This window comes from Stegodyphus dumicola, chromosome 3 (genome assembly GCF_044657685.1).
Source record: "Stegodyphus dumicola isolate Sdum_Otavi_A_Nest chromosome 3, ASM4465768v1".
NCBI classification, from domain to species: domain Eukaryota; kingdom Metazoa; phylum Arthropoda; class Arachnida; order Araneae; family Eresidae; genus Stegodyphus; species Stegodyphus dumicola.
In genome coordinates this window covers 16,591,916-16,616,388 of record NC_140770.1, presented here as the reverse complement: position 1 = coordinate 16,616,388, position 24,473 = coordinate 16,591,916, and the positions used below count along the sequence as shown (strand labels likewise).

Here is a 24,473-nt window from a genome sequence, read left to right as displayed (position 1 = left end):
TTTATGTGAAACGATAATTAGAATTTCATCAATGACACTCCACATTTTTCATGTTTCCCTCTTCAAAAAATTCTGAATGACGTAATAGGGTCGCCGGTGGTAGACGATAATTCGTCACCATCAGGATTTGGCGATTGGATTCCGGCTTCCCCAGTCACCCAGTGACAACGTAAGGTGTTTCTCTCCCCTTACCGCATACTTTTATCGTATAATTGGGAGTATGTCTGGCTAGTAATTTGGAGATCAAAAGTTCGAATACAACCGAAAGTATCGCATATTTTTCATGTTTCCTACTTCGGCAAACCTAACTATTCTACAGTCTTTTATACTTTTTTCAAGAGTGCAAGATGTATATTTTGAATAAAGTTTTAAAAAAGCACGTTGAATGGTCTACACTTATGCGATATTTCATATTTGTATTAAGTTTACAACTATTTATTCGTTATTTTCTGAAGAGCATTGCGTTATTAATATGCTACATATTACATTCGTATTAACTTACTTCTGATATATATATTAACTTCAATACTAGAACAAAGTATCTAAATTTTCTTTATGCGGGAACTCATTTTATAAAGATTTTTGGGTACTTACGTATTATCGCAAACAGGTTGACGCTATTTGTAAGTTTGAGTAAAAAAGTATAAATAGAAAGAAAATGTACATTTATTAATTACAGAGAATTTTTAATACAGTTTTTTATATTATTTTGTTTAAAAGTATAAAATAGCAATTAAACCCTTCCAGTTTTGAATTTAAATAAGTTGCAGAATTATTTTTTCGGCGGAAATCTTTTGGCTATTGCTTTTAGCACTGATTAAAAACCGTATTCGCCATAACCATGTACACGTCGACTTATTTTTACTTAAAAAACATCTCAGAATTGCACAAAAATGGCATAGCGCACACTCTTCACTTTATCCATGTAGACTGCTATTTTCTCATAAATTACAAAAATTTGCACGAAAATGCAGGAAAATTTTGTGAATCTCCACATGCTCTGTTTACAAAACTACGTATAACACGTAAGGTTGCCAAATTTCGCAATTTATGCGAATTTTGGCCTGGTTGCGTTAATACGTAAGTACCGATTTTTGTTTATTTTTGAAACAATTGACTCAGATTTCCCTGCAAAAATCATCCTAAATTGGATAGAAACGGAAGGGGATGAGGCAAAACTTTCATATATTTCCATAAAAATATCATTTTGAACATCCATCTTTTTCACTATTTTTCTGTAAAAAATTAAACTAATTAATTTGTACACTTCGTTAATCTGTTCTAAAATTCTTCCAGAATTCTAGTGAATTATTTAAAAGTTAAACTAATATATATCTAATTTTTGTATTATTTATCGAATTAGTCTGCATCAAAATCCACAATCTCAGATTTTCAGCTTCTTTTATAGCGATTACGTGGTGCTACGCTTGCTTCATGAAGGTAGGAATTACCTCCATGGCTTGCTCGTGTCGCCATCTATTAGCACCAATGAGAAGTGGAACAGCGAATTTCGCATGCCCTTGAAGATGATATGACCTTGGGATTCGATCCCGGATCTGTTATGTGGCAGTCAAATATCATAACGCTGTTGCAAAAGAATCCCCACGACACAGATTCGAACTGCTTTGCAATGCGATCATTTTGATTTAGCTCTCCAGATCGTATCACTCTCAAAAGAATTAGTGGATTGTAACTAAAAAACACGATTCAAATAAACTTGAGTATTAGAGATTTTTCTTTTTAAATTTTTAAGCAAATACACTACAGATGTAAATAAATATAACACCTGGTCTTTCCAATCAAGCTACTTTATATTTAGGGCATATGATCTTGCTTTACCATGCTACAGTATGTCTCTTTTGCTGTTGATCACAGCTGGGCTCTCATTTACACACACACACACACAGATCGTATTTTATTCAGGAGTGTCAAGATGTAGAAGCATCTTTTTACTCTACTTCTGATAAGGATCGGGTGGGAGGAGAAAGAGTAGGGTAGAAGGAAGTGTGGAAGGCAGAAAAAAGAGAGTGAGGTCTGCACTAGCGGCGGCGAAAAAAAGGGGGGTGGCAAGTTCAGTGTCGTTATAAGATGTAGCCGCGGGTGATAAACCGCAGAGTCAGTTTAGCGTGAAGTCAATTAAGGTTGTAATTCTTATGTGGGTAGGATGTCACTTGGGGACAGATGTTTTTCTCTGGGATGCAAGGAGTGTCTAAGAGTACTAATAAGGCTATTATTGTGGGTGTGTACTGAATAAAAGAAGTTGACCGCTAATCGTTTAATATACTCTTGAATAAGTTCGATTCAAAGGTCTCTGTGAATATAGATGTTTGGAATATACCAAGGAGCATTGATTTTTCTCGTAGATTTCGAATATACCAAGGAGCATTGATATTTCTCGTAGAATTTTATTTTGTAGACTTTGTAATTGTTTAATATTGGTTTTAGTTGCATGTCCCCAGATCGGTGCTGCATAAAGGAGGGCTGGGCGAAGTATGGAGCGATATAGAGTTAATTTAATTTAATTTTTACATAAGTTGCTTTTTCTACCAAGAAGAGGTCGCATAGTAGCTGTCGTGATTTCAAATTTTTGTACTACGGACCGGAAGTGGGTTCTGAAGGTAAGTTTTTGGTCAAGGGTGACTCCAAGGTATTTGGTTTCATTAATCCAGTCTATTTCTTCGTCAAATATTTCAGGGGGTGGAGGATAGTATTTCATGTTTCCTTTACGGAAAATTATTGCCTTAGTTTTATCAGTGTTAATTTTAATCCTCCAAAGGGTGAGCCATTTTTCCAGTTTTATGAGATAGTTTTGGAGTTGGTTTCTTACAACGATAACTGTGCAGGCTGTAGTAAGTATGGCGGTGTCATCGGCAAAGAGTACAAGATGAACAGAAGGGTCTTTAGGGATATCTTGTGTATAAATATTAAAATGGTACGGTGAAAGTGCCGACCCCTGTGGGCACCAGCATTGATTACTCTGGTGGTAGAGTAAGCAGTACCGATTTTGATTCTGAATGTTCTGTTGTTGAGAAAAGAGGCTATTAAGCGAATAAAATGATCTGGAAAATTGAGAGTGATTAGTTTGTAAATAAGGCCTCGATGCCATACCCGATGAAAAGCTTTCGCGATATCGAGGAATATAGCACCGGTCGGAGGCTTGCAGTTGTAGCCTTCAGTGATAATGTTGATAACTCTAAGGAGTTGGTGAATTGTTGAACTGAATTTTTCTTCTGGGAGATAACAGTTTACGCAGACATGCCAGTCTCTGACAAACTCAAAATTCAGAACAATTTTTTTCAGCAACAAAAATAATTTTTAAACAGTAAAATCACACAAAAAGGATTTTTTGAAGTAATAAATTGCGTAAATACTACCTAATTAATATATAAAAGAGTAATAAAAAATTTAAGTTCAATTAGTATAAAAATATTCATACATGAAAAAATAACAAAAATTTAAAACATTTTGTAGAAAAATTACAGTTTAATAATTTTCCGTAAAATCGTTAACAGCAATAGCAAATTTGTTTTCTTTAAAAAAGAAGCATCATAATTTTGCTCACAACAATTGCCACGTATGCTTGTTTTTGCTAATAACAATTATTTTTTATTCACACTAAAGTTTTATTTAGTTCTTGTTTTTATAACAATTATAAAATTTCTTATACACTGTGCATTGCTATTAGGATTTCTTAAGATAAGCAAAATTATTTTAAAAAGCTCATTACACTTTAAATTTCCAACAGTTTTTTTCAGTTGGACGCTATGCTGAGTCAATAAATTCATACTAACTTAAATGATAATTCCAGAATGGATTAACCATATTCTAATTCACAATAAAAGAAGACGTTAGGGTTACATCATCAAGGCGAACTCGTTTTCATTTTTCTTGTTGCCAATCTAGAGAAACTAAACTTCGCAACAACAAGGATAATATTATACGTGGCCTTTATCCTCGTCTTCGAAAACAAAAAGAAATGAAACCAGAAATCTACTCAAAACATATCTTACATCAGAAAAGATGCATTTGCTTCAGTATATCTGCAATTTAAGCATATAAAATTACGTCGCTGGTAACTAGAAATTCAAAATACGTAATCACGTGCTCCCCAAAAGTAAATTCTGAGATGTAAATAAAATTTTTGGTCGAGTCTGTTAACCTTTTCAATGTAGGAAGTACGAAACAGCAGTGATGCCCTCTCCGGATCTTCAGATTGCTAGCTAGACATGCTTTCAATTATACCACGAAAGCATGCTATAAGGAAGGGCAACATTACTTCCATTCTTTCCCTCTTAAAGGAAGAGTAAGAAGGAGAAGATCTAGTTACTCAATCCAATTTGTGACGAATTATAGTCCACTACATTTTAATTCAAACACCCCCTAAAGAGTCTATGACAGTTTTCCTATCAAGAAACATGAAAAATCTGTAAAAATATATTTCAAGGTACCCCTCGACGAAAATTGGCGCCATTTTTGTTCACGTCCCCCGCCCTTCCCAGTAAAATGACGTCCAAAACATAATGCAATAAAACATAATTAAAACCAAACAATATGTATATATATATATATATGATGTACCAGCTTTTGTCCCGGATTGGTGAAGAATCATAAATGTAGTCGTAGCTTAAATTATCAGACGATAAGTTTAAAAAACAGGATCCATTTATTATTATTCAGGAGAAATAGTAGTTACAAAATCATATATCCGAAGTAAATAAAAAGAATTACTAATAACTTTTTGTATGAAGTTTACTGCATCGTTACATTAAAGAAAAGCTTCTGATATTCTTTTGCGAGTCCTTGTATAGCCTCTGGAAAGGCGGAGCTTCCAAGAAACGACGTCAGCCAATTCAGTTCGCTTTAAATATCTCCAGAACATTCTAAAACTGTACGTGTAGAAAAGGCGGGAAAAACAACTTGACTATGGGACTGTGTATTTAATTCCACGTACTTTCAAATAAGAGACCGTCGCCATTAAAAATGAAAAGAACATACAGTTAGAATTTTATTATTACACACACACACACACACACACACACACATATATATATATATATATATGTAATAATAAAATATATATATATATAATCTCAATAAACTGCATTTTAAATCAAACAAGGAAATAGTATAAGAATGGAAATATATGTTATATAATCTACGCAATACAAAGAGGAAATATCGACTTGCCTTATTTAAAAATTTCTGTTTCTTCGGTATGTGAGACACACAAAATTCCATAACAGCATCCAAAAACTGTTTAAAATTATCTATACTAGAATCTGCATACTGATGTCGCCACATAAATTAAAAGTAAAAATATTCTCAACACTGCCGGACTGTCGATGGCATTTTTTTCGCAAATCCCTTTTTATTACACCCCACATACCTTCCATAGTGTTGATATGAGCTCTGGTTTCCAAATTCTTAAATCTTACCGAGAGGTGAACGAAGCCATTTAAAGCTTCATTTACACACCAGTCAATCAATGTTTCCTTTCCTAACAGCTCTAAAGAGTACAGAAACTTCAGGTTAATCGTACCACCGGTAGGCATTTTACGGTGTAAAGCCCAAAATAAGCAACGTACTTCCTAACCAATATCCAACACATAAATAAGCCCTTACAAATATTTTCCCATCAGTCAAATTCACCTCAATCACGTAATCATTCACGTCATAATAGGGTTTCCGTAACATTCAAATACTCAGGTTACCATAAATGAAACAACAACTTGGTGGTAATCCAAGAGATACCCTAAAATATAGACTAACCGAAAAACCAACGATCCTTTGATAAAATTCGAATTACAGATCTTCGGATGCTAGCTGGACATGCTACTAGTTACACCACGAATGCAAGGACATATAAAAAAGAGAAATTCCTTATACCTTCACTTAGAAGCTCTTTCACTACTTTGTTAGCTGCAACCCCTATTAGAAATTGTTCATCATTTTTTCCCATTTTCTTATAATTCATATGATATACAAGATTAGAAAATACAACAAAGGTTGGTTTTACAAATAAAACATGTCTTTAAGACCTGTTTTTTCGCCCCTGGGGAGACGCTAATTAGCGCTTACAACAAAATTATTGCCAAACGACTTAGAGGAGCACCCGACAACTATAGGTAAAAGCCTGCAGCAGCCTTAGAATCATCATGCTCAACGGTTGACAGAAACTTCAGTATAATTTCCGAATTATCAGTACTAATTCCAGACCTGTTTTTCATCCTTCAGCTCAAAACTCTGAGTAAAGTGCTTAATTATTATAGCGAATAATAATCCCAGTAAAATTAGATATATCGAATGATCTTTCTTTTATTTATTAGTACAGAAATTAAAGAAAATTTGCCAATTTTTATCAGATGGAATTTTAATTAGAACCTTCACATAGAGATAAAAGGAAATTTAAAGTGCTTAGTGTAATTCTATGTATTACCTTGTTATATTTACACATCTAAATGTTAATCCTGCAGAGAGACTTCAGAATATAGATCTTTGAGAAAACTGAGAAGAAAGAAAGAAGAACCCAGCCCTTATATGATGCTTTTAAACAGATTAGATGAAGAAGAGGGTGTAAGAGATCCATCCGCCGAAGACAAGCTTAAATTGGCCGTAAGTTTATTGAAAAACTGAAACTTTTAGTCTAATTTCTGAAACTAATGTACTACAATTTAGAATTTCCATGAAGCTATTTGCCATTTTTAAACAATCTTAAAATGTGATCATAAATCTTTTTAAACCAGTATCGCATGCAGTAATATGATATAGAGTAAGCCTCCCCCCAAAAGAAACTAAGCTTTCAGATTTTATATTACGCCCAGAGGGGCGTTTTTTCAAAATTTTGTGTTACCTTTATTTATTAAATATTATGTTCTTCGCACTTAAACCATAAAATTCAATTCAACAGCACTCGCAAAATACGAGGGCTATCCAGAAAGTAGATTACGTTTTGGAATAAAAAAACAAACAAAGTATAGGAAACAAATTTTATTATATACAGATGAAAGCCACACTCAAATACTACTTTTCTACATAGTCACCATACAAATTAAGGCATTTATCGTAGCGATGTACGAGCTTGGAAATTCCTTCGTCGAAAAATTCGGCCGCCTGCGCCTTCAACCACTTCGTTACCTCTTCTTGCAGCTGTGCGTCGTCATCAAAACGCTGCATAGCCAGCCACTTCTTCATTGCTGGGAATAGGTGGAAGTCGCTCGGTGCCAGGTCGGGACTGTACGGCGGATGAGGAAACAACTCCCACTTAAAAGATTCAAGAACTTTACGAGTGACATTTGCCGTGTGGGGCCGGGCGTTGTCGTGAATCAACAAGATCTTAGAGCTCAACATTCCTCTGCGCTTGTTTTGAATTGCTCTTCTGAGTTTTTGGAGAGTTTGGCAATACCTTTGAGAGTTTATTGTAGTGCCTCTTTCCAGGAAGTCCACCAAAATTACACCTTTTCTGTCCCAAAAAACAGTCGCCATCATCTTCCTTGCCGACATTGTTTGCATGCATTTCTTGGGTTTTTGGGGAGAACTTGTGTGCCCCCACTGCATTGATTGCAATTTCGTTTCACAGTTCACATGTTTCACCCATGTTTCGTCACCAGTAACGATGCGATCGAGTAAAGAGTCACCATCCTTATGGTAAGCGTCCAAAAAGTTCAACGCTGCAGCCATTCGCTGATTTTTGTGGTCCTCTGTCAAGATTTTTGGAATCCATCTTGCACAAAACTTGTGGTAACCAAGCTTTTCGCTGATGATTTCGTGCAACAAACTTCGCGAAATTTGTGGAAAACTCAAAGAAAGTTCCGTTATTGTGAAATTTCGATTTTCACGGACTTTAGCATCGACTTTTTCGAGAAGTTCGGCGGTCACTATGCTGGGTCTCCCACTTCGATCTTCGTCGTGAACATTGGTTCGGCCATTTTGAAATCTTATGACCCACTGACGCACTCCACCTTCAGTGATAATGTTGTCCCCATACACTTCACGAAGCTGCCGATAGATTTCTATCGGTTTACAGTTTTTTGCAGTCAGAAACCTTATTACTGAGCGCACCTCGCAGGATTTTCAATTAACGCAGACATTTCAAACCGTCACAGTATCTGAACGGAGCACAGCACGAACCTCTCACTAGCACGGCTAGATGCAGACTGAGCTGCGCAACGCTCTGACCCCAAGATGGCCGCGCTAGCCCCGCCCCTAGCGGACACAGACGGAAACGTAATCTACTTCCTGGATGGCCCTCGTATTTAAAAGAGCATATCTTTAGAATTACTAATACACAGTTTTTTTGTTTTGTTTTGTTTTTAACTCTGCTCACTCCATTGCTCACTTTGAAATCGTTAAGTATCTTAATCAAAAACTCATAAATGCTTTAAAAAATATGAAATAGATTAAAAAAACAACTTCCAAATTTTGGCTTCCAGATGCCCGTATTCGGGTGGAGACATACGTTGTTCAAAATAAGGATGGCTCCATGTACCGTTGTTTTATCACAATGCGAGAAACATATATACATTTAGGCAGATTTCTTCATTATTTAATTTCTTTAAATATAATACAGGGCTCTAATATTTGGTAGCAATAATTTAAAAAGTGATTAGCCGTTTACAGTGAATGGACGCAAAATGCCAAAACGACATTAATAGCCCTTTTAAGCTAAAAAAAAGAAGAAAAAACCTTTTTTTTTTTTCATCTCCAGCGCCCGAGATTGTGTATCGGAAAATCTAAAGCGATGCTTTTTTTAAATTATTTTGCGATATTGCTGTTGAATTGAATTTTATGGTTTAAGTGCGAAGAACATATTTAATAAATAAAGGTAACACACAAAAAGTTAAAAAACGCCCTTTTGCGCGTAATATAACATCTGAAAGCTTTCAGATTTTTTTTTTTTCCTTTCTTCCTTTTTTTTTTGACGGAGATAAAATATAAAAATCAAAATAAAAAAATTATTTTCTTAGTTCTTAAGATATGGCACAGTTTCTTTCATAATTCTTGCTTATAATGCAAATATTAATTAATATTTTGCCTTCACATGGTATGGCATGGGATCAGCGAACTCGAATATCACATTTTATGCAATAGTTCTTTCATATACCCGGAGAGGATATCATGTGCTATCCCTTCCGGGTATATGATATACAGTGTCTCAAAAAAGTGATGGGACACTTCTGCTTTACAAAAGGAAACTGTAGTAAAATAAATTTAAAAAACAGTAAAAATTTTTTGTGGGTGTGTTTCATACTTAAATTTAGTAACAATTATTACATAACATACATTTTCTCAAAATATTAAAATATTAATTTAATAAAAATGCAATTGTTTAGAATGGAGCAAAAAATGGCACACATAAGTGATGTCGTCATAAGTGTTCACTTACTTTTCCATCAAATATTTATCCAAAAATTTTACTTTTTAAAAGGTTTTAATATTTTGTTGGATTTCCTTTTCCTTTTAAAACATGATTTAATCTTCTTGGGATGGATTCCACTAATTTTTTTGTGATTTCTGAAGTGATTTTACCCCATTCTTCTTAAAGCACCGATTTTAATTCTTGTTTTGAAGAAATTGTGTGTTTGCGAATTCTTGATTCCAATTCTTGCCAAATATTCTCTATGGGATTTAAGTCTGGAGATTGTGGTGGTGTTTTTATTATTTCAGGACAGTTATACAGCAGCCAGAGTCTAACGTTCAAAGCAGTGTGCTTGGGGTCATCGTCCTGGTAGAATTTAAAATCGTTATGAAGGTTCCATTTTCGTGCTGAAGATTTCAAATTTTGATTTAAAATGTCAATATACTTGTACTGATCCATTATACTGTCAATAAAAACAAGATTACCAACTCCAGCGGACGACATACACCCCCATACCATAACTCCTCCTCCACCATGTTTTACTGTTGGCACCAAGTTCTGTTTGCGAAATTCTTCCCTGGGTTTTCTCCACACCAAGATTCTACCGTCAGAACCAAATACATTAAATTTACTCTCATCAGCAAATATAACTTCATTCCAGTAATCAGAATTCTTATTTATGTTGGATTTTGCGAAAGCCAGTCTGAGTTTTCTATTCTTTTCACATACGAAGAATTTTTTCCTGGCTGCTCTACCGTGATATCCAGCAAATCGAATTAGTTTTCTAATAGTCTCAGGATTAACAATTACTCCATATAATGCTTGTAAATCAGGCAGCAATTTTAGGAGCACTCATTCTTGGATTTTTTTTTAATATTTCGAACGATAATTCGCTTTATTTCATTGGATAGTTTTCATGGTCGGCCAGGTCTTCTTTTATCCTGGATCATATGATTCTTTTTATATCGTTTAATGATATTGAAAACTGTTGAAGGACTCAAGTTAACTATTTCTCTAATAGATTTTCCACGTTCAATATGCAAATTAATAACTAATTTTCGAATTTCAGGCAAAGTTTCTTTTCGTTTAGCATTCATGGCTGCACAGAGCTAAAAAAACACAAAAACTCCAAAACAAACTGGAGAGAAATGCTGCAGACGATTTTATAAATTATTGCCAATTGCTTTTGAGTAAAAATAAATACCCCAAAAGATATTTTTATTGCTTACTTCAGACGATTTTTGTTGCATAGTACGTAGTGTGCCATCACTTATGTGAGCCATTTTTTGCTCCGTTCTAAACAATTGTATTTTTATTAAATTAATATTTTAATATTTTGAAAAAATGTATGTTATGTAATAATTGTTACTAAATTTAAATATGAAACACACCCACAAAAAGTTTTTACATGTTTTTTAAATTTATTTTATTACAGTTTCTTTTTGTAAAGCACAAGTGTCCCATCACTTTTTTGAGACACTGTATCTTTATATGATTTTTAATGAAAATATTAAGCGCATTTTAACATAAAATTAAATCATTAAACTTTACTCTGTATCAGTTATTTCATGTTCGAGAATAATACTTTCAAAAATTACAATTTTATTTATGGGTTCCTAGAACACGAGTATATCATAAATTTTCACTATAGCCTTAGATAAAATTTTTTTTTGAAACAACATTCAGTAGTTTTTATGGTACTATTCGGTTTCTAGGGTCGTAAAAAAATCACCAAACTATTGTTGATGCCAAAGCTGCCAAAAATAATTGCGGCAACCCTAATATAATTGCAGCAAGAAAGGAAGTATAATAGTAAATAACTATTTAAGATTGATGTTTTAATTTAGATGAAAGGTTAATTTCATATAATACTTTGTTATTATTATAATTTATATGAAAAAGGCTAAAGATGACTGAATGGAAGCATAAGAGTCAATAACTATTTCAGATCATTATTGTAATTTATATAAAAATTGCTAAACATAACTGAATGGATGCCTGCATCGCTATTTCGCTACCGACTTATGGCTAAATCATAATTTCATCTCGCTGGTTGTTCAAACGTAATTTTCTATAATGAATGATGCCTTTTCTTTGGAAATATTCAGAATCGGAATTCAGAAGTGCAGAATCGCTCACTTATTTCTTTGCCGCTTTTTACAAGGGTAAAAACAATTGGATTTTTGTCAATTTTATTTCACTTTTTAAATGAAAATAGATCGATGTGTACATAGATAAAGTCAAGGGGGTGCGCAGTGCCATTCTAGGATTTTTTAAAGTGAAAATAGGTCGATGTGCACATGGATACCGAGTATGTGCAATTCTTAAAAAAGCGTCAAGCAGTGAGTGATTCTGCACTTTACCCAAAATTCTATTGCCGACTTTTCATCATGGGCAATTCCCAAATTGTTAAATCCATAGGATATCAAAAAAGGATTTAAAAATTAAACTAGTATTTCAATGGCGTCTTAAGAAATATGGAACTATATAAACTTATGCAATCTGAAACCAGCGCGTACGCTAGATTTGGCGCTTTTGCGCATACATTTTCGCTTCAATTTTTTTACGGCCCTCAAAACAGAAGAGTACCGTTTTTATTTTGCATTGGATAATTTCAGACTGAAATTATAATTAAAAATTTGACAAAAATGGAAAAGAAGAGGGTACTTACGTACTAATGAAACCACCTGACGGATTTTGGCGATTTTGTACAGATGAAAGAGCAAAAGTTACTTATCAAGGGCGACAGTGTTGTTTCCGCAACTTTTTTTTTTTTTTCCAAAATGATTCCAGACGTATCAATAATTATTGCAAGTCGGCAAACATTACATTCTAGTCATTGTGTCATAACATTTCATTGTAAGTCAACACACTTTAGGAATTCAAAATAAAAATTTTTAACTAAATGTCACCTGATATATTAAAAAAATGAAACGCATTCGTCTCCAAAATCTTTCTGTAATTTTTTTTTTCGTTATTCTTCTCCTCGAATATACAACGATCTATTTGCTGTTAAAAAAAACCAGCACAGAATTGCAGAGACTTGACATTCTTCAAACATTGGCAGGCGGCTGTCTATCAAACGCATCTCGTTCTCTTTAGAGATTTTGCGTGAAATTTCTGTGTTCCTGAAGAAATTTTACCGTATTTTGATACATTACTGGCAAATTCCACAAACACATATTTTAAAATGAAGTTTACGGCATAAAATACCACGATTTGTTTATAAAAGCCATTGGAAAACAAGAAAAAGAAAGCATACGGAAAATGGTGACGTTGCTTGACTGAAGGATTTCTTATGAGCATAGTTGCCTGAAGAATCATTATGCTCATGGTTGCCAGAGTTTGGCACATATTGAAAATCTGGCGACTTCTAAGGTGGTTGCGATTACATTTAAGAACCAAGAAGTGTAATAAATAAAGCATTTGAAGTTCACGTATTTAAAAAATTAATTAAAACATGCAAAACTGGAAGACATAAGCTAAAAATTATTACAGACTTCATGCAAGTTAGACAGGTACAGGTAAGAAGCTATGCCATCACCTTTGTAGTACTGCAGGGGAAAGAGGTATTGCTGTACCTGGTTAACTGTTTAGCTTCCTCCTAGGTTGGGATTCTAAGAGAGAATACTTCGGTTTATGTCCTTTTTAACCGATGGAAGATTAGTCGAAAGGGAAAATCGTATACTTTGAGCCGAAATTTTTCCCCCCCCCCCAATATAGGTTGCAAGTAAATAAACACTCCTCACTTAGCCAAGACCTCGCAAATTTAGGCCGCCTTATTCGGAAGTTAACTTTTTCTTAAGTCTCATGTCTTTCATTGGCGATCGTTTGCCAAAATTAGCATACTAATTAATAGCACTAACTTGCACAGTTTGCTTACTTTGCTCCATGTTTGTAACGTGAATGGGAGCCAGTTTCCCTTAAATGGTCCTCGAACTATCTTGCATCCATACAATGCATTAAAAACATTTCGCTGCTGCAATTCTGGAATTACGTAATTCTGCAGCATTATTGTATACCACCCACTTGTGATGGAAGACTTTTTTTTTTTTTTTTTTTTTTTTTTTAACCTGTGGAAGTAACCTCTTCCAAGAAGAGTCCGTTGGTACTTTATAATAATCTTCTTTGGAAATGTTTTACGATGGCAATTTTCGTTATACGTGTATTGTTCCAGTGCCATTTATGGTTTTTCAGTGCGCTGATCAATTAACGCAGGAAGAAAGTAGGTTACAGTGTTAACGTAATCCTGACAGTTCTAATGTTTTAAATCCTCACAAACTCGAGCAAATACCCTCAAATAGCAATTCCAGGAAGATGTAAAATTTAATTTCGATTGGTTTATTTGATTAAGGGAAAGCACTCATTGGCTATCTGCCTAAGGAAGGGATGCCTTTGTGCACAACTTTTTAAGGGAAATAGTCTCATACACACATAACATATGGGGAACCCCATATGTTATGTGTGTATGAAAATGCCCGTAGGCTATACATGTGAAGGGGGAAAAAAATTCCTACAGCCAGTTGGCCAGAAATATAGCTATAGTTTAAAAACTTACCTTAGTTAATTTATTTTTTAAATGCAGCCAGAAATTATGATAATTACCTCAGTAATCTCTTTTAAAGCCACTGGTACTTTAACAAAATGTTAATGCAGATGAGAAACAAAGAGGGCTAATCAGTAGCAAGATAGGATGATGTTTGCCATGCCTGAACCTCCTCAACGGTATCATTGTCGACTATTCAACGCAGTACAGCCACTTCAATACCTCTCACGGCGCTTGTCTAAGGCGGGGTTACGTTTACAGATGCTTTTAAGAAGTTTGCATTTGACCCCATAACATCGGCGGAATCATCTGGAGTGGTGTCGCAGCCGATAATCATGGCTGCCATCAGACTGGCATCGTATAGTGCTCAGCGATGAACCCAGCTTCATTCTTGAAGCAGATGACCACCGTGTTCATGTCTGGAGAGGACGGGGCTAGCAGTCGCAATCAGCCTTTGTTTTACAAAGGCATATCCTGGTGTGATGGTGTGGGGCGCTATTTCGTATGACAGCAGGTCATCTTATAAGGTATTTCTCCCACCTTCTTCGCGTGGTGGTCTGCATGCTGGGCTCGTATTCCAGAGGTCCGTGGTTCAATTCCCAGTGAAAGCGTTGCTAATTTTTCATTTTGCGTGCTTCCAAAAATCCTAATGTCTCTACGATCTTTAGTTATCCTCCGTACATCTTTAACAGCTCAACGATATGGTGATACCATTCTGCGTGGGGCCATTTTCCGACAAGAAAATGCCAGGTCACATACCGCTCGCATATCTCTGGACTGTCTCCGTGGGTTGATACTCTTCCTTGGCCAGCATGGTCACCAGACCTTTCACCAATAGAGCATGTCTGGGTCATGGTAGGTCGCCAGATTCGGGCACCACAAAATATTGCAGATCTGGAGCGACAACTGATGAATGCCTGGCAGAATGTGTCGCAGGATGACATTAATAACCTCTACCAATCCTTGCCTTGACGAATTCAAGCATGCATTTTCCCCAAGGGCGGTTCGACCAACTACTAATTTCAACACTCAATGGGTGATTGTGAGCCGTGAACAGGTACTATGACCTTGATTTTTTAATCATTTTATTATCTGTGTACGAGCTATACACATACTCAATTTCATCAAAAACAACCACTTCCTTCATCGAGCTTTGATTTTTTTGCAAAAGAGTGTAGTTGCAATGAATAATGTCTTAAAAGAGTTAAATCTTTTCTTACAATATATGATTTCTATTCAAATAATTGACAACAAAGTAATCAACCATTTCCCATCTTTTTCCAGGAAGACAGTCTGAGGATCTCCACTGCAAAGTTTTGTAAAGCATGTAATGGGTTAGCCAAAACTGGAAAGTATATTACACCTGAAACTGTTAATCAGCTTTTCCACCCACAAGTCTTTGAGAGCAGTCTTTGCCCACCAATCACTCTATCTGTTTCTGAAGTTACTAAACCATCTCTCATTACAAGCATAAAACCTAATACCTTAGAAAAGGTACACAGTTTTAGAAACATCTTCAATAAAATAATCCTCAATTTTATGTGCCTTAAAACTATTCTGGGAACTACTTGTCTAGTAGTATTATACCTTAATGCAAGAGAAAGCAATGGCCTTTTATCTCAAGCTTTAAAATAGCTTACATTTTGCATACGTAAGATGCTTTAAAGTTTAGTTTAATGTATGTATATTTTTTCTTGGATGATGATGAGGTTTTTCAATTTAGAAAAATCAACATCAGAGCTGAATTATAGCTTATTTACTATTATAGTTCCTTTACTACACATAAATAAAAGGTACACCTCGGAGGGGGGGAAGGACAGTTCTATACAGTCAAAAGTCGTTAATCCGGACTCGTCGGGACTTCGGCGATTCCGGATTATAGATCATCAGTTTAAATCTCGTAAGATGGCATGCAGAAATTCTAAAATTAAAAATATGAAACCGTAATTTATGAAATAAAGAACATTTATGATCTAAAGGGTATCAAAATTTACAAAAAAAAAAAAAAAAAAAAAAAAAAAAAAAAAAAAAAAAGAAGCTTAATATTTATTTGTTTATTTTATTAAACATTTCTTTCAATGTAAGTTGTTTAAGTTGCTTCGTTTTATGTGATAATACTTTCTCTTTAATTCTATAAACAGACATAATTTCTTGTTCAGTTACAAAGTTCCGCTGTTCAAGTCCCGTTAATTGCTGTGCCGAGAATACCGACTAACTTGTCAATCGAAATTTTTTCGTTTTCACTGACCTCTCTGTCACATTCTTCATGTCTTTATCCATTTTTTGCAGCAATTCCACTTTTTGTTTGTTGGACATCGAAACATACTTTCGTTTTGTAGATCCTTTGGAAGTTCCAGCATCGGAAATTCTATTTGACATAATCGAAAGTTCAAGTTTACTTTTATAAAATTGCTCTTACAGTCTGCAAAATATAATAAGCGGGATCCAATTCGAAGATTAAGGTACAACGCAATCATTAACATTAACTGAAATAGATAATTAGAGCTTACACCGTCCGTTATACATTAAACGCGCAGGCGAAAACGTATTCTGCACTTGCGCACACGCATACGCGCAGTAATCAAGGTCTTACGCGCACGCGTAAAACGCCTGTGCCAACGTGGCGCATGCGCAGAAAGTTTTTAGCTTTGAGGTCCGGATTATAGATCATTCCAGATTATGGGTGTCCAAATTAACGACTTTTGACTGTATTTCCTGTTTTACTGGACTTATTGTAGAAATTTAACTTGCATTCTCTATGTCTCGAAAGCGTGACTTAGGATATATATTAGATTTATATACAGCACTATTCTAACATAGGTATTTTGACATATCAGACTTCTTCCGAAATAACATATCAATGTTTTTCCATATTTCGACTCTAAGACTCAAATTATCCCTAGATATTAAATTTTGCAATTTTCAGTAAGGAATTAAAAATCTTATCTTGGTGCATTTTTCAGTTTGCGCCAAGAATAATTCACTTGGCGAACTTCTTAATGTATGGCAACCTATTTCCCCTTCCCTTTTTTTCTCTGTGCCTGAACGGGAAAAGGTACATCTTTCATACTTTCAAATAATTTTTACAAAATGCATAAAGCCCGTTTGGCACTATTATGGCTTGTAACAAATATGCCAAATTTCAAAACACGCCAATACATAAATATGTGTATATCTCTTCGTGTAAATCTAATTTTTTTGCAGATATGCTTAGAAATACATCTACTTTAAGATGATGGTAAAAATTTATAAAAATTATTTAAAAATACAAATTTTAAAATAAATCATAAAAAATGGGCGAATTTTATTTGGAATGAACTTAAATTTCAAATGTGAAAGCAAGCATCAAATAAGTTAAATAACAAAGAGATATAAATAAATATAGACCAAATTCAATTAACGTGGAAGAGCTAGAATTTTGTGAGCAAATTTTTTAAAAACTATTCGTGCGATTTTTACAATATTGGCACTCTGGCATAATTTAAGTTGTAGAACTGAAATATGGAAAAACCATTGGTTTTTTTTTTTTTTTTTTTTTTCTTCCACAAAAAGTCCGATTTTGTGTCAAAATACCTATGTTATAACAATGCTATATACAAATCTGACATATATCCTAAGTCGCACTTTCGAGGTATGGAAAAGGCAAGTTAAATTAATTTTGACAATTGGTCCAGTAGAACGGGAGTTATAGAACTGCCCCATTTTTTTTTTTTTTTTTTTGGTGCAAGGGTTACATTTAAAAAGTTAATCAGAAAATTTCATAAATCAAGATAATATAGATAATGATTTCTAATAGAGTTTTAACTTAATTTCTTTGAAATAAGTTTTACCAGAAACTGTAAAGACAGAGAAAATTATAAAAACTTTATAACTTCCAAACCCAATCATTTAAACAGCAACTATAATCATAAGACAATTCTTAGCTAAATTATAAATGTATTTTGCACAGAGTCTGATTTGAATGCATTGTGTTATTCCTATGCTACAACATTAATTTTATGTCAATTAATAGGGTGAATTTTGAAATACTTTTTAATATTTTGAAATTAACAGACTATTTTTTTTAAAAATATGTACAGGATGACACCAAGCAAGAAAAATTAAAAGAACGTTTAAAACAAGGTTACTACTTACCAGTACATGCATGGTTTCCTTCAAAAAAACAAACTGTAGTGATGAGTTCCGAGGTAAGATATTCTGATATTATCAATATTTACATTAAATAAGAAAAAATATTAAGCATTAAAATACTATATTATTAGAGGATTAAAAGTTATATTTTGACATAGTACGTAAATGAAAAAGAACTCCTGCTCCCTTTATGTATACAGCTTTGATATTCAAGTCCAGTTTAACTTTTCTTTCATGGACACTGAGAAGACTAAAGCTTTTCTGCATTAGCAGGAAGGACACTGGTATCCTACTTTGAGGGCCTAAGGATTCAGGAATTAATTGCCTGTTAATATACAAAGCACCCACTAAAGTTTTAATGTCTGTTAAAGAAGGTTTGACTGTAAACTTCTTAAAATAATAATAATTAAAAAAAAAGCCATCGGTTTAGAATGCTTTTATAATTATATTTTTAACAAAATGAATAATATTTATGCCAATTTCAAAATTAAGATGTCATTTAACAGAAAAATTTTGGTTTTTGCATTACCATCATCCCTATATAACTGCCTAACATCTGCAGCCTTTTTTTTTTTTTTTTTTTTTTTTATAAAATGCACTCATAAAATGTCTGCACCCATCCATGCCATGCATGATCAAGCTACCTTCCTTAACTCATTGCTGGTCACAAGTAGTGTTTAGTGCACGTGTGAGTCACAATAAGGAGGTACAACTCGTACACACCAGCATTCAAATTGTGAGTTGGGAAATATGCTGTTAGTGAAGGAAATCAGAGTGCAAGGAAAGTGCATGCATAATGGGTGGAAACAGCAAAGATAAACTGTCTACAACAAAGAAAGACACGTGTGCTTTTTGAGATATTCAATGCACGAGCATCACTTGCTGAAGTGTGTACCTGGATCTTCTCGGCATGAGACAGCATCTCAAAGGAAACCATCATCAAAAGTTTTAAAGTCATTAGTATATGAAATGCAATTGACAGCGTCAAAGATGACCTCATTTGGGAATCGAATGACTACTTATAAGAAAGTAGTGAAGAAGAATGGTGTAGTGATGCAAGTAAGTTAAATGAGACAAGTACACTATGAATGTAGAGCATACAGTGCGAGTCTGGTATTAATGAAAATATACTGGCATTACCAATATTTCCAACAATTTTGTCTCGATCTTCTTTTCTATTTTCTATTCTGGTGTTGGTGACAGGCACTGGTAAAGGTAAGAATTTAAGAATGTGTAGTATGTAAACAACAATTACCAGTAAATTTTTCTATTGTATGTCCTGAAAAGTGCATGCAATGCCCACATACCTCCTTTTTATCTCAAATTTTGATAAAAAAGTGTGTGGACATTACATGGACGCATACAGCATTTTTTTTAAAAAGAAAAACCTGAAGTTCTATAGCACTGATATTTCCTGGGCCAAGCAAGTCCCTTATCGTGGGGTGATCCTCAATAAGTCACTTACATGGTTCCCACACATTACATCTATTATCCAGAAGTTTCGAGTTCGTAAAGCCAAACTATACCCTTTAATTGCTCGAAACAGTATATTATCTGTTGACAACAAGTTACTCATTTACAAGTCCATTCTGCACCCAATTTTGTGTTTTGCAAGTCCAGTTTGAGCATATACCAAGAAAACTAATAGGAAAAGATTGCAAGTCTGCCAAAATACTGTTCTATGACAAATTGTAAATGCTGAATGGTATGTAAGGAATAATAGAATACATGAAGAGTTAGGCATTGAGCGCACTCATTATTATAAAAATTTCATGAAAGGCAGCAAAATATTGACAATCTCAGTATTAAAATCTGTTATTACGACTATAACAGTTTGGAAAATATGGATAGACCTATGGCTCAACTAAATGTATGGATCATGTAATATGCAACTCTAATAATTTGACCCAATATATTTATTTACGTATTTATTTTCATTCCTCTTATCTGCTATACTTCGAATTTTCTGTCTGCATTCTCACTTTTGTGTATTTTATAGGTATATGTATATAATTATTCCAAGTTCATGTCTTAGTATTTGATAATTCTTAACTTCTCACTGTGTTTTTTTTATTATCATCAAAATAGGTTCAAAAATTGCATATTTTTTATTACATATTTCAAATCTACATATATTTTTGTATATTTTAGAGTTAAAATATACAAAAAGTTTTTGGAAAAGAGTTTTTTTTCCAATATAAAATTAGATCATAGAAAAAGATTGTCAGAATAATGATACATAAGGAAAATTCTGAAAATTAATATTGGTTAAATTCTGATTTATTTTATAAAATACAAAGGTAAAACATATATAGTAATGAAAATATTTGCATAATGTAATATTTTGCACCAATGTCGAATGTTTTCAATAGAAACTGAATTTTCAGATTCATCACTATCTGTCGAGGAATCCTAGAAATTCTCATCAGTTTCGCTATAACACTCTTCAATATACTTGAAATCAGAGTCAAAACTACTTTCAGTATCGGAAATATCGTCAGGAATATAGGTTATATCACTCACGAAACATTTCCTGCCAGACATCTTTGAGCTCTGAAAAGCGTGCGCAAAATGCTACATTATGTATTCTTGTATATTTGGCAGAAATGTGGACAACTAACTGCATCTGTTAGCCCACGTCTAAAAAAACAATTAAACATCACGAAAAAGCCGAAAGGAAACCTTGAACGGGGAAAGAGCGGGTTGCACAGTTAAATACACGGCAAAAATTCATCCCCGCGGAAATCGCGGGTTGCGCAAATTTTGCTACTTCTATGTTGCCCGTGGAAATCGCGGGATGCACAACGAGAGGGCTAATGGAATCAATTTGCCTATGTTTGCACTACCTCATTCTTGTCAAAGTCACCAGTTCCTCGACTTTTCTGCTCGTAATAATTTAGACAGCAATTCCATTGTTATTAATATGTTAACAAGTATTCCTATCTGACCTTAACAAAATTATTTAAAAAAAAAACACTATTCGATTTATCTTTTTCTATACTACCTTTTGAAATGACCAAACTGTTCTACAAGGGGTTGCCTTGGCTCGGGCACCCTGGTGTCTCAAACACCGTTTTAGAGAGAAAAGAGAAGAGAATTTTTTTGGGGAGGAGGGGTAAGAAGGGACATATGCATGATGGCTGCAGCAATCACTATGTTACCTTAACACTCTGCTGATGAGTTTGATCAACTGATTTTGGCACAACTTCCAAGGATGCCTTAGATGGGGTATCTCCTTAAGCATTCTATGGGAAACTGGCTTACATTCATGTTAAATGTTACTATGGAGTAATCATAAAAAAACCAGCCTATTCATTGGGAACTGGACCTGGGACAAACAAACTACAACTCTCTAATGATCTTGATCAGTTGGCTAATGGCTTTAATGGAATTCAATAGCAATTGAAAAAAGTTCTTTTGAATAATACTGCCTTGAAAGAAGTTTGTGACTATTAAATACATATATATAGCAAAAAATTATAATTATGAAAGATTATTCTGCCCTTACAGCTCAGCTTTTCTGAAATACAAACTACATGAAATAGCCTAAATCAGATAAATATAGTTTAGACTGTATGGCAAATATTCAACCATCATAGCTAGTGAGATTTTTTGCTTTCTTGCTTCATGAAAGATAGAAAAATTATAAAACAAGTAAAAGATGTTAAACTTCAAATGTATAGATAAAGAAATTAGGTGTTAATTATATTATAGTACAGATTATTCAGAAATAAGTTTACACAACTACAGTGAAGCCAGCATAAAATATGGCTGTTGTCTGTCAACATGACAGCAGAAAAAGCTGACTGCATTCCCCACTTCTTATTCTAACTTGGCAATGGCATCAACTCCTTATTTTTAGAAGATGCAGTTCTCCCTCCCCAACTATGAAAGTGAACATTATTTATTCACAAGGAAAAGAATAACATCTGCTTTTAGATATTTTACTTTTAAAAATTCAAAGTGAATTTAGGATAGTACTTAATTCAAAATAAAGCATATTGTAATAAACCATTTAACCCTCTGAGCAGCCCGGGTTTTTGGATCTGCCATGAAGACCTGTATTTAAAGAGCCTTTATTAGCTAAATATGCATATTTACCTATTTTATTCTCTATTTTCCTAAACTTACATTCATCAAGATGTCATTTATATTATTAATGAAAGTGAGAAAGCAAAATATCTTAAATTACGAACTAATATATAACAAGCGACAAAAAAATCTCGTCCAGTCATGGTGCTCACAGGGTTAATTATGTCTTAGCCTATTCTTTTCATACATAAATATACAACATACATACAATCTGATAAATTAAATGCAATGTTAATTTTTATTTCAGGAGATTGAATTGCTGAATTCAACATCCACTAAAGCTTTTCTTAAGTTTTTAGAGAAACGAAAGAAAAAGCCACCAAAAGTAAGAAATAAGATTTCCCTTAGAGCTGTCTCTAGTATTTGTTTTAACCCCTTAACTGCTGCGGGCATATATATATGCTTTGCTCAGCTGATATGTTAACTGCCCCAAGGGCATATATACGCCCTTCCAAAATACTATCATTTACTTTGCGCTGCTACCTGTAAAATTATTTGCAAAGCTTTGAAATGCAAGACCACAATGACCTTTTGAAATGCAAGACCACAATGACCTTGACAAAGTATGCGAAGGAGGATACTATTTCAGAGAAGTATGGGGAGAAATTTGAGTGAGGGATGTGTCTAAAGCGGTGAAAGTAATGACTGCGCGGTATTGGCTGGTGTTGTTTGAGTAAAACGTACATTTTTTTTTTATTCTGTGTCCTCTGTTTTCGTTTACTTTTTGTAGTAGTTTCCAGGAATAAAGAAAAATATAATGGATGTTTCAAACCCATTTATCTTTTTTTGATGAACTGCTCGTGCTTCATATTGCTACTGAAACTAACCATTTTGTAGATGAGTATATGAACCAACATTTTGCAAACGAAACATCAAGAACAAAATCGTGGCATTCAACCAGTTCAGAAGAAATATGTTTTTTTTTAGGCATACTGATTTTACAAGGAATAACACTGAAACCTGATATTACACTTTACTGGTCTAAAAATGAATTGATCGAAACTCCATTTTAGGGATCTTTTTATTATAAAAACATCATTTTTATTATACTTTTACTGAAAACATTAAATTTTGTGCATTCATTTTTTTATTTTATTTTTTTTTGTGAAAGTGAAAAAGTTTTTAGTAAAGTAAAACTTGCTCTTATTTTCCCCCTAATAAATCGCATAACTACGCGCGCCTGTGTGAAAAACCGTGGCACTGGGAAATGAATCTTGTACGTTTTCCCACGGCATTTAAGGGGTTAATTATTTATTGTATCTAACATAATTTAAATCTCTTTTGACTTTTTGCAGTTCAAATATTTAATGAAATTGAAGTAATTTAATTTTGACAGTTCAGTATTTGTAATACAAACATACATAATCGAATAATGCAATGCTTAAATGTATAATGTGCATATATAATTATATAAATTGCATATAATAATAATGAGCAAGTTATACATTTAACTCTATGCCGCATTACTATCTATATCTTACTATGCTTTTAAGAGAGAAAACATTGTGGAGAAAATAATGCAAGGCAAAAACATTGTCAAAAAAAGAAAGGAAGGAGAAAACGTTATTGGGGGGGGGAACATTATAAAAAATATTGTAGCAAAACAAATAAAGCACCTACAAATAATCGCAGATATGATATTTTCAGACTTTAAAAGTTCTAAATATAATTCACATAATAATTTGTTAGCACAAGTAGGAATAATTTTACCTCTATATTTTTCAATCAAGAAATTAATAAATTTTGCTGAAAAATGATGAAGGGAACTCAAGCACTCAAAAACTGAAAAAGAGCAGAAAATTAATGCTACTTAAAGTGGTTAAGCGAATTTTAAAACCTGATAATTAATCAAACAATTTTAATAGAAGTAACTACATGCAGTTCTTTTTCTAATCCTTTTTAGACTATACATTTCATGATAAAATCCCCAATAAAACTTTAGGAAAGTGATTAATTAATTAATGACCTTTATTAGTTAACAACATAAATTTCAAATTCTATTAACCACTAAAACTAGCAACATTTTTCTTCTCATTTTTAGTTTTTGAATGCTTAATTTTTTTTAATCAAAATTTATCAGTTGATTCAAAAATATGAGATATAAAAGTTAAAATAGCTCTCATTTCTTCTTGTGCTCAATCATTATGCTTGTATGCAAATTTCTGGGGGGGGGGAGTCTGAAAATGTTTGTCTGCAATGTTATCGTCATGTGATGTTTTGCTGGTGCTTTATTTTTTTACCAAGATATTTTTGTTGACGATACAATTAAAATTAACTATGCATTAATTCTGCAGTAATTCAATGATAAATAGATACATAATTAACAAAACAAATGGTATGATATTTCAT

The 24,473-nt window shown here is 33.6% G+C and overlaps 1 protein-coding gene across 2 annotated transcripts in view; it reads left to right on the top strand.

Annotated features, from left to right (window-relative positions):
- LOC118193927 (uncharacterized) overlaps window positions 1-24,473 on the top strand; it is a 53,946-nt gene that overhangs the window by 29,074 nt on the left and 399 nt on the right. Inside the window, exons 4-7 of one of the 2 annotated variants that reach the window (XM_035365089.2) lie at window positions 6,474-6,612; window positions 15,186-15,395; window positions 17,981-18,088; window positions 22,372-22,449. In XM_035365089.2, the coding sequence (XP_035220980.1) occupies window positions 6,474-6,612; window positions 15,186-15,395; window positions 17,981-18,088; window positions 22,372-22,449 (535 nt within the window). The remainder of the gene's footprint in view (window positions 1-6,473; window positions 6,613-15,185; window positions 15,396-17,980; window positions 18,089-22,371; window positions 22,450-24,473) is intronic. The other variant, XM_035365096.2, reaches the window with a different exon arrangement.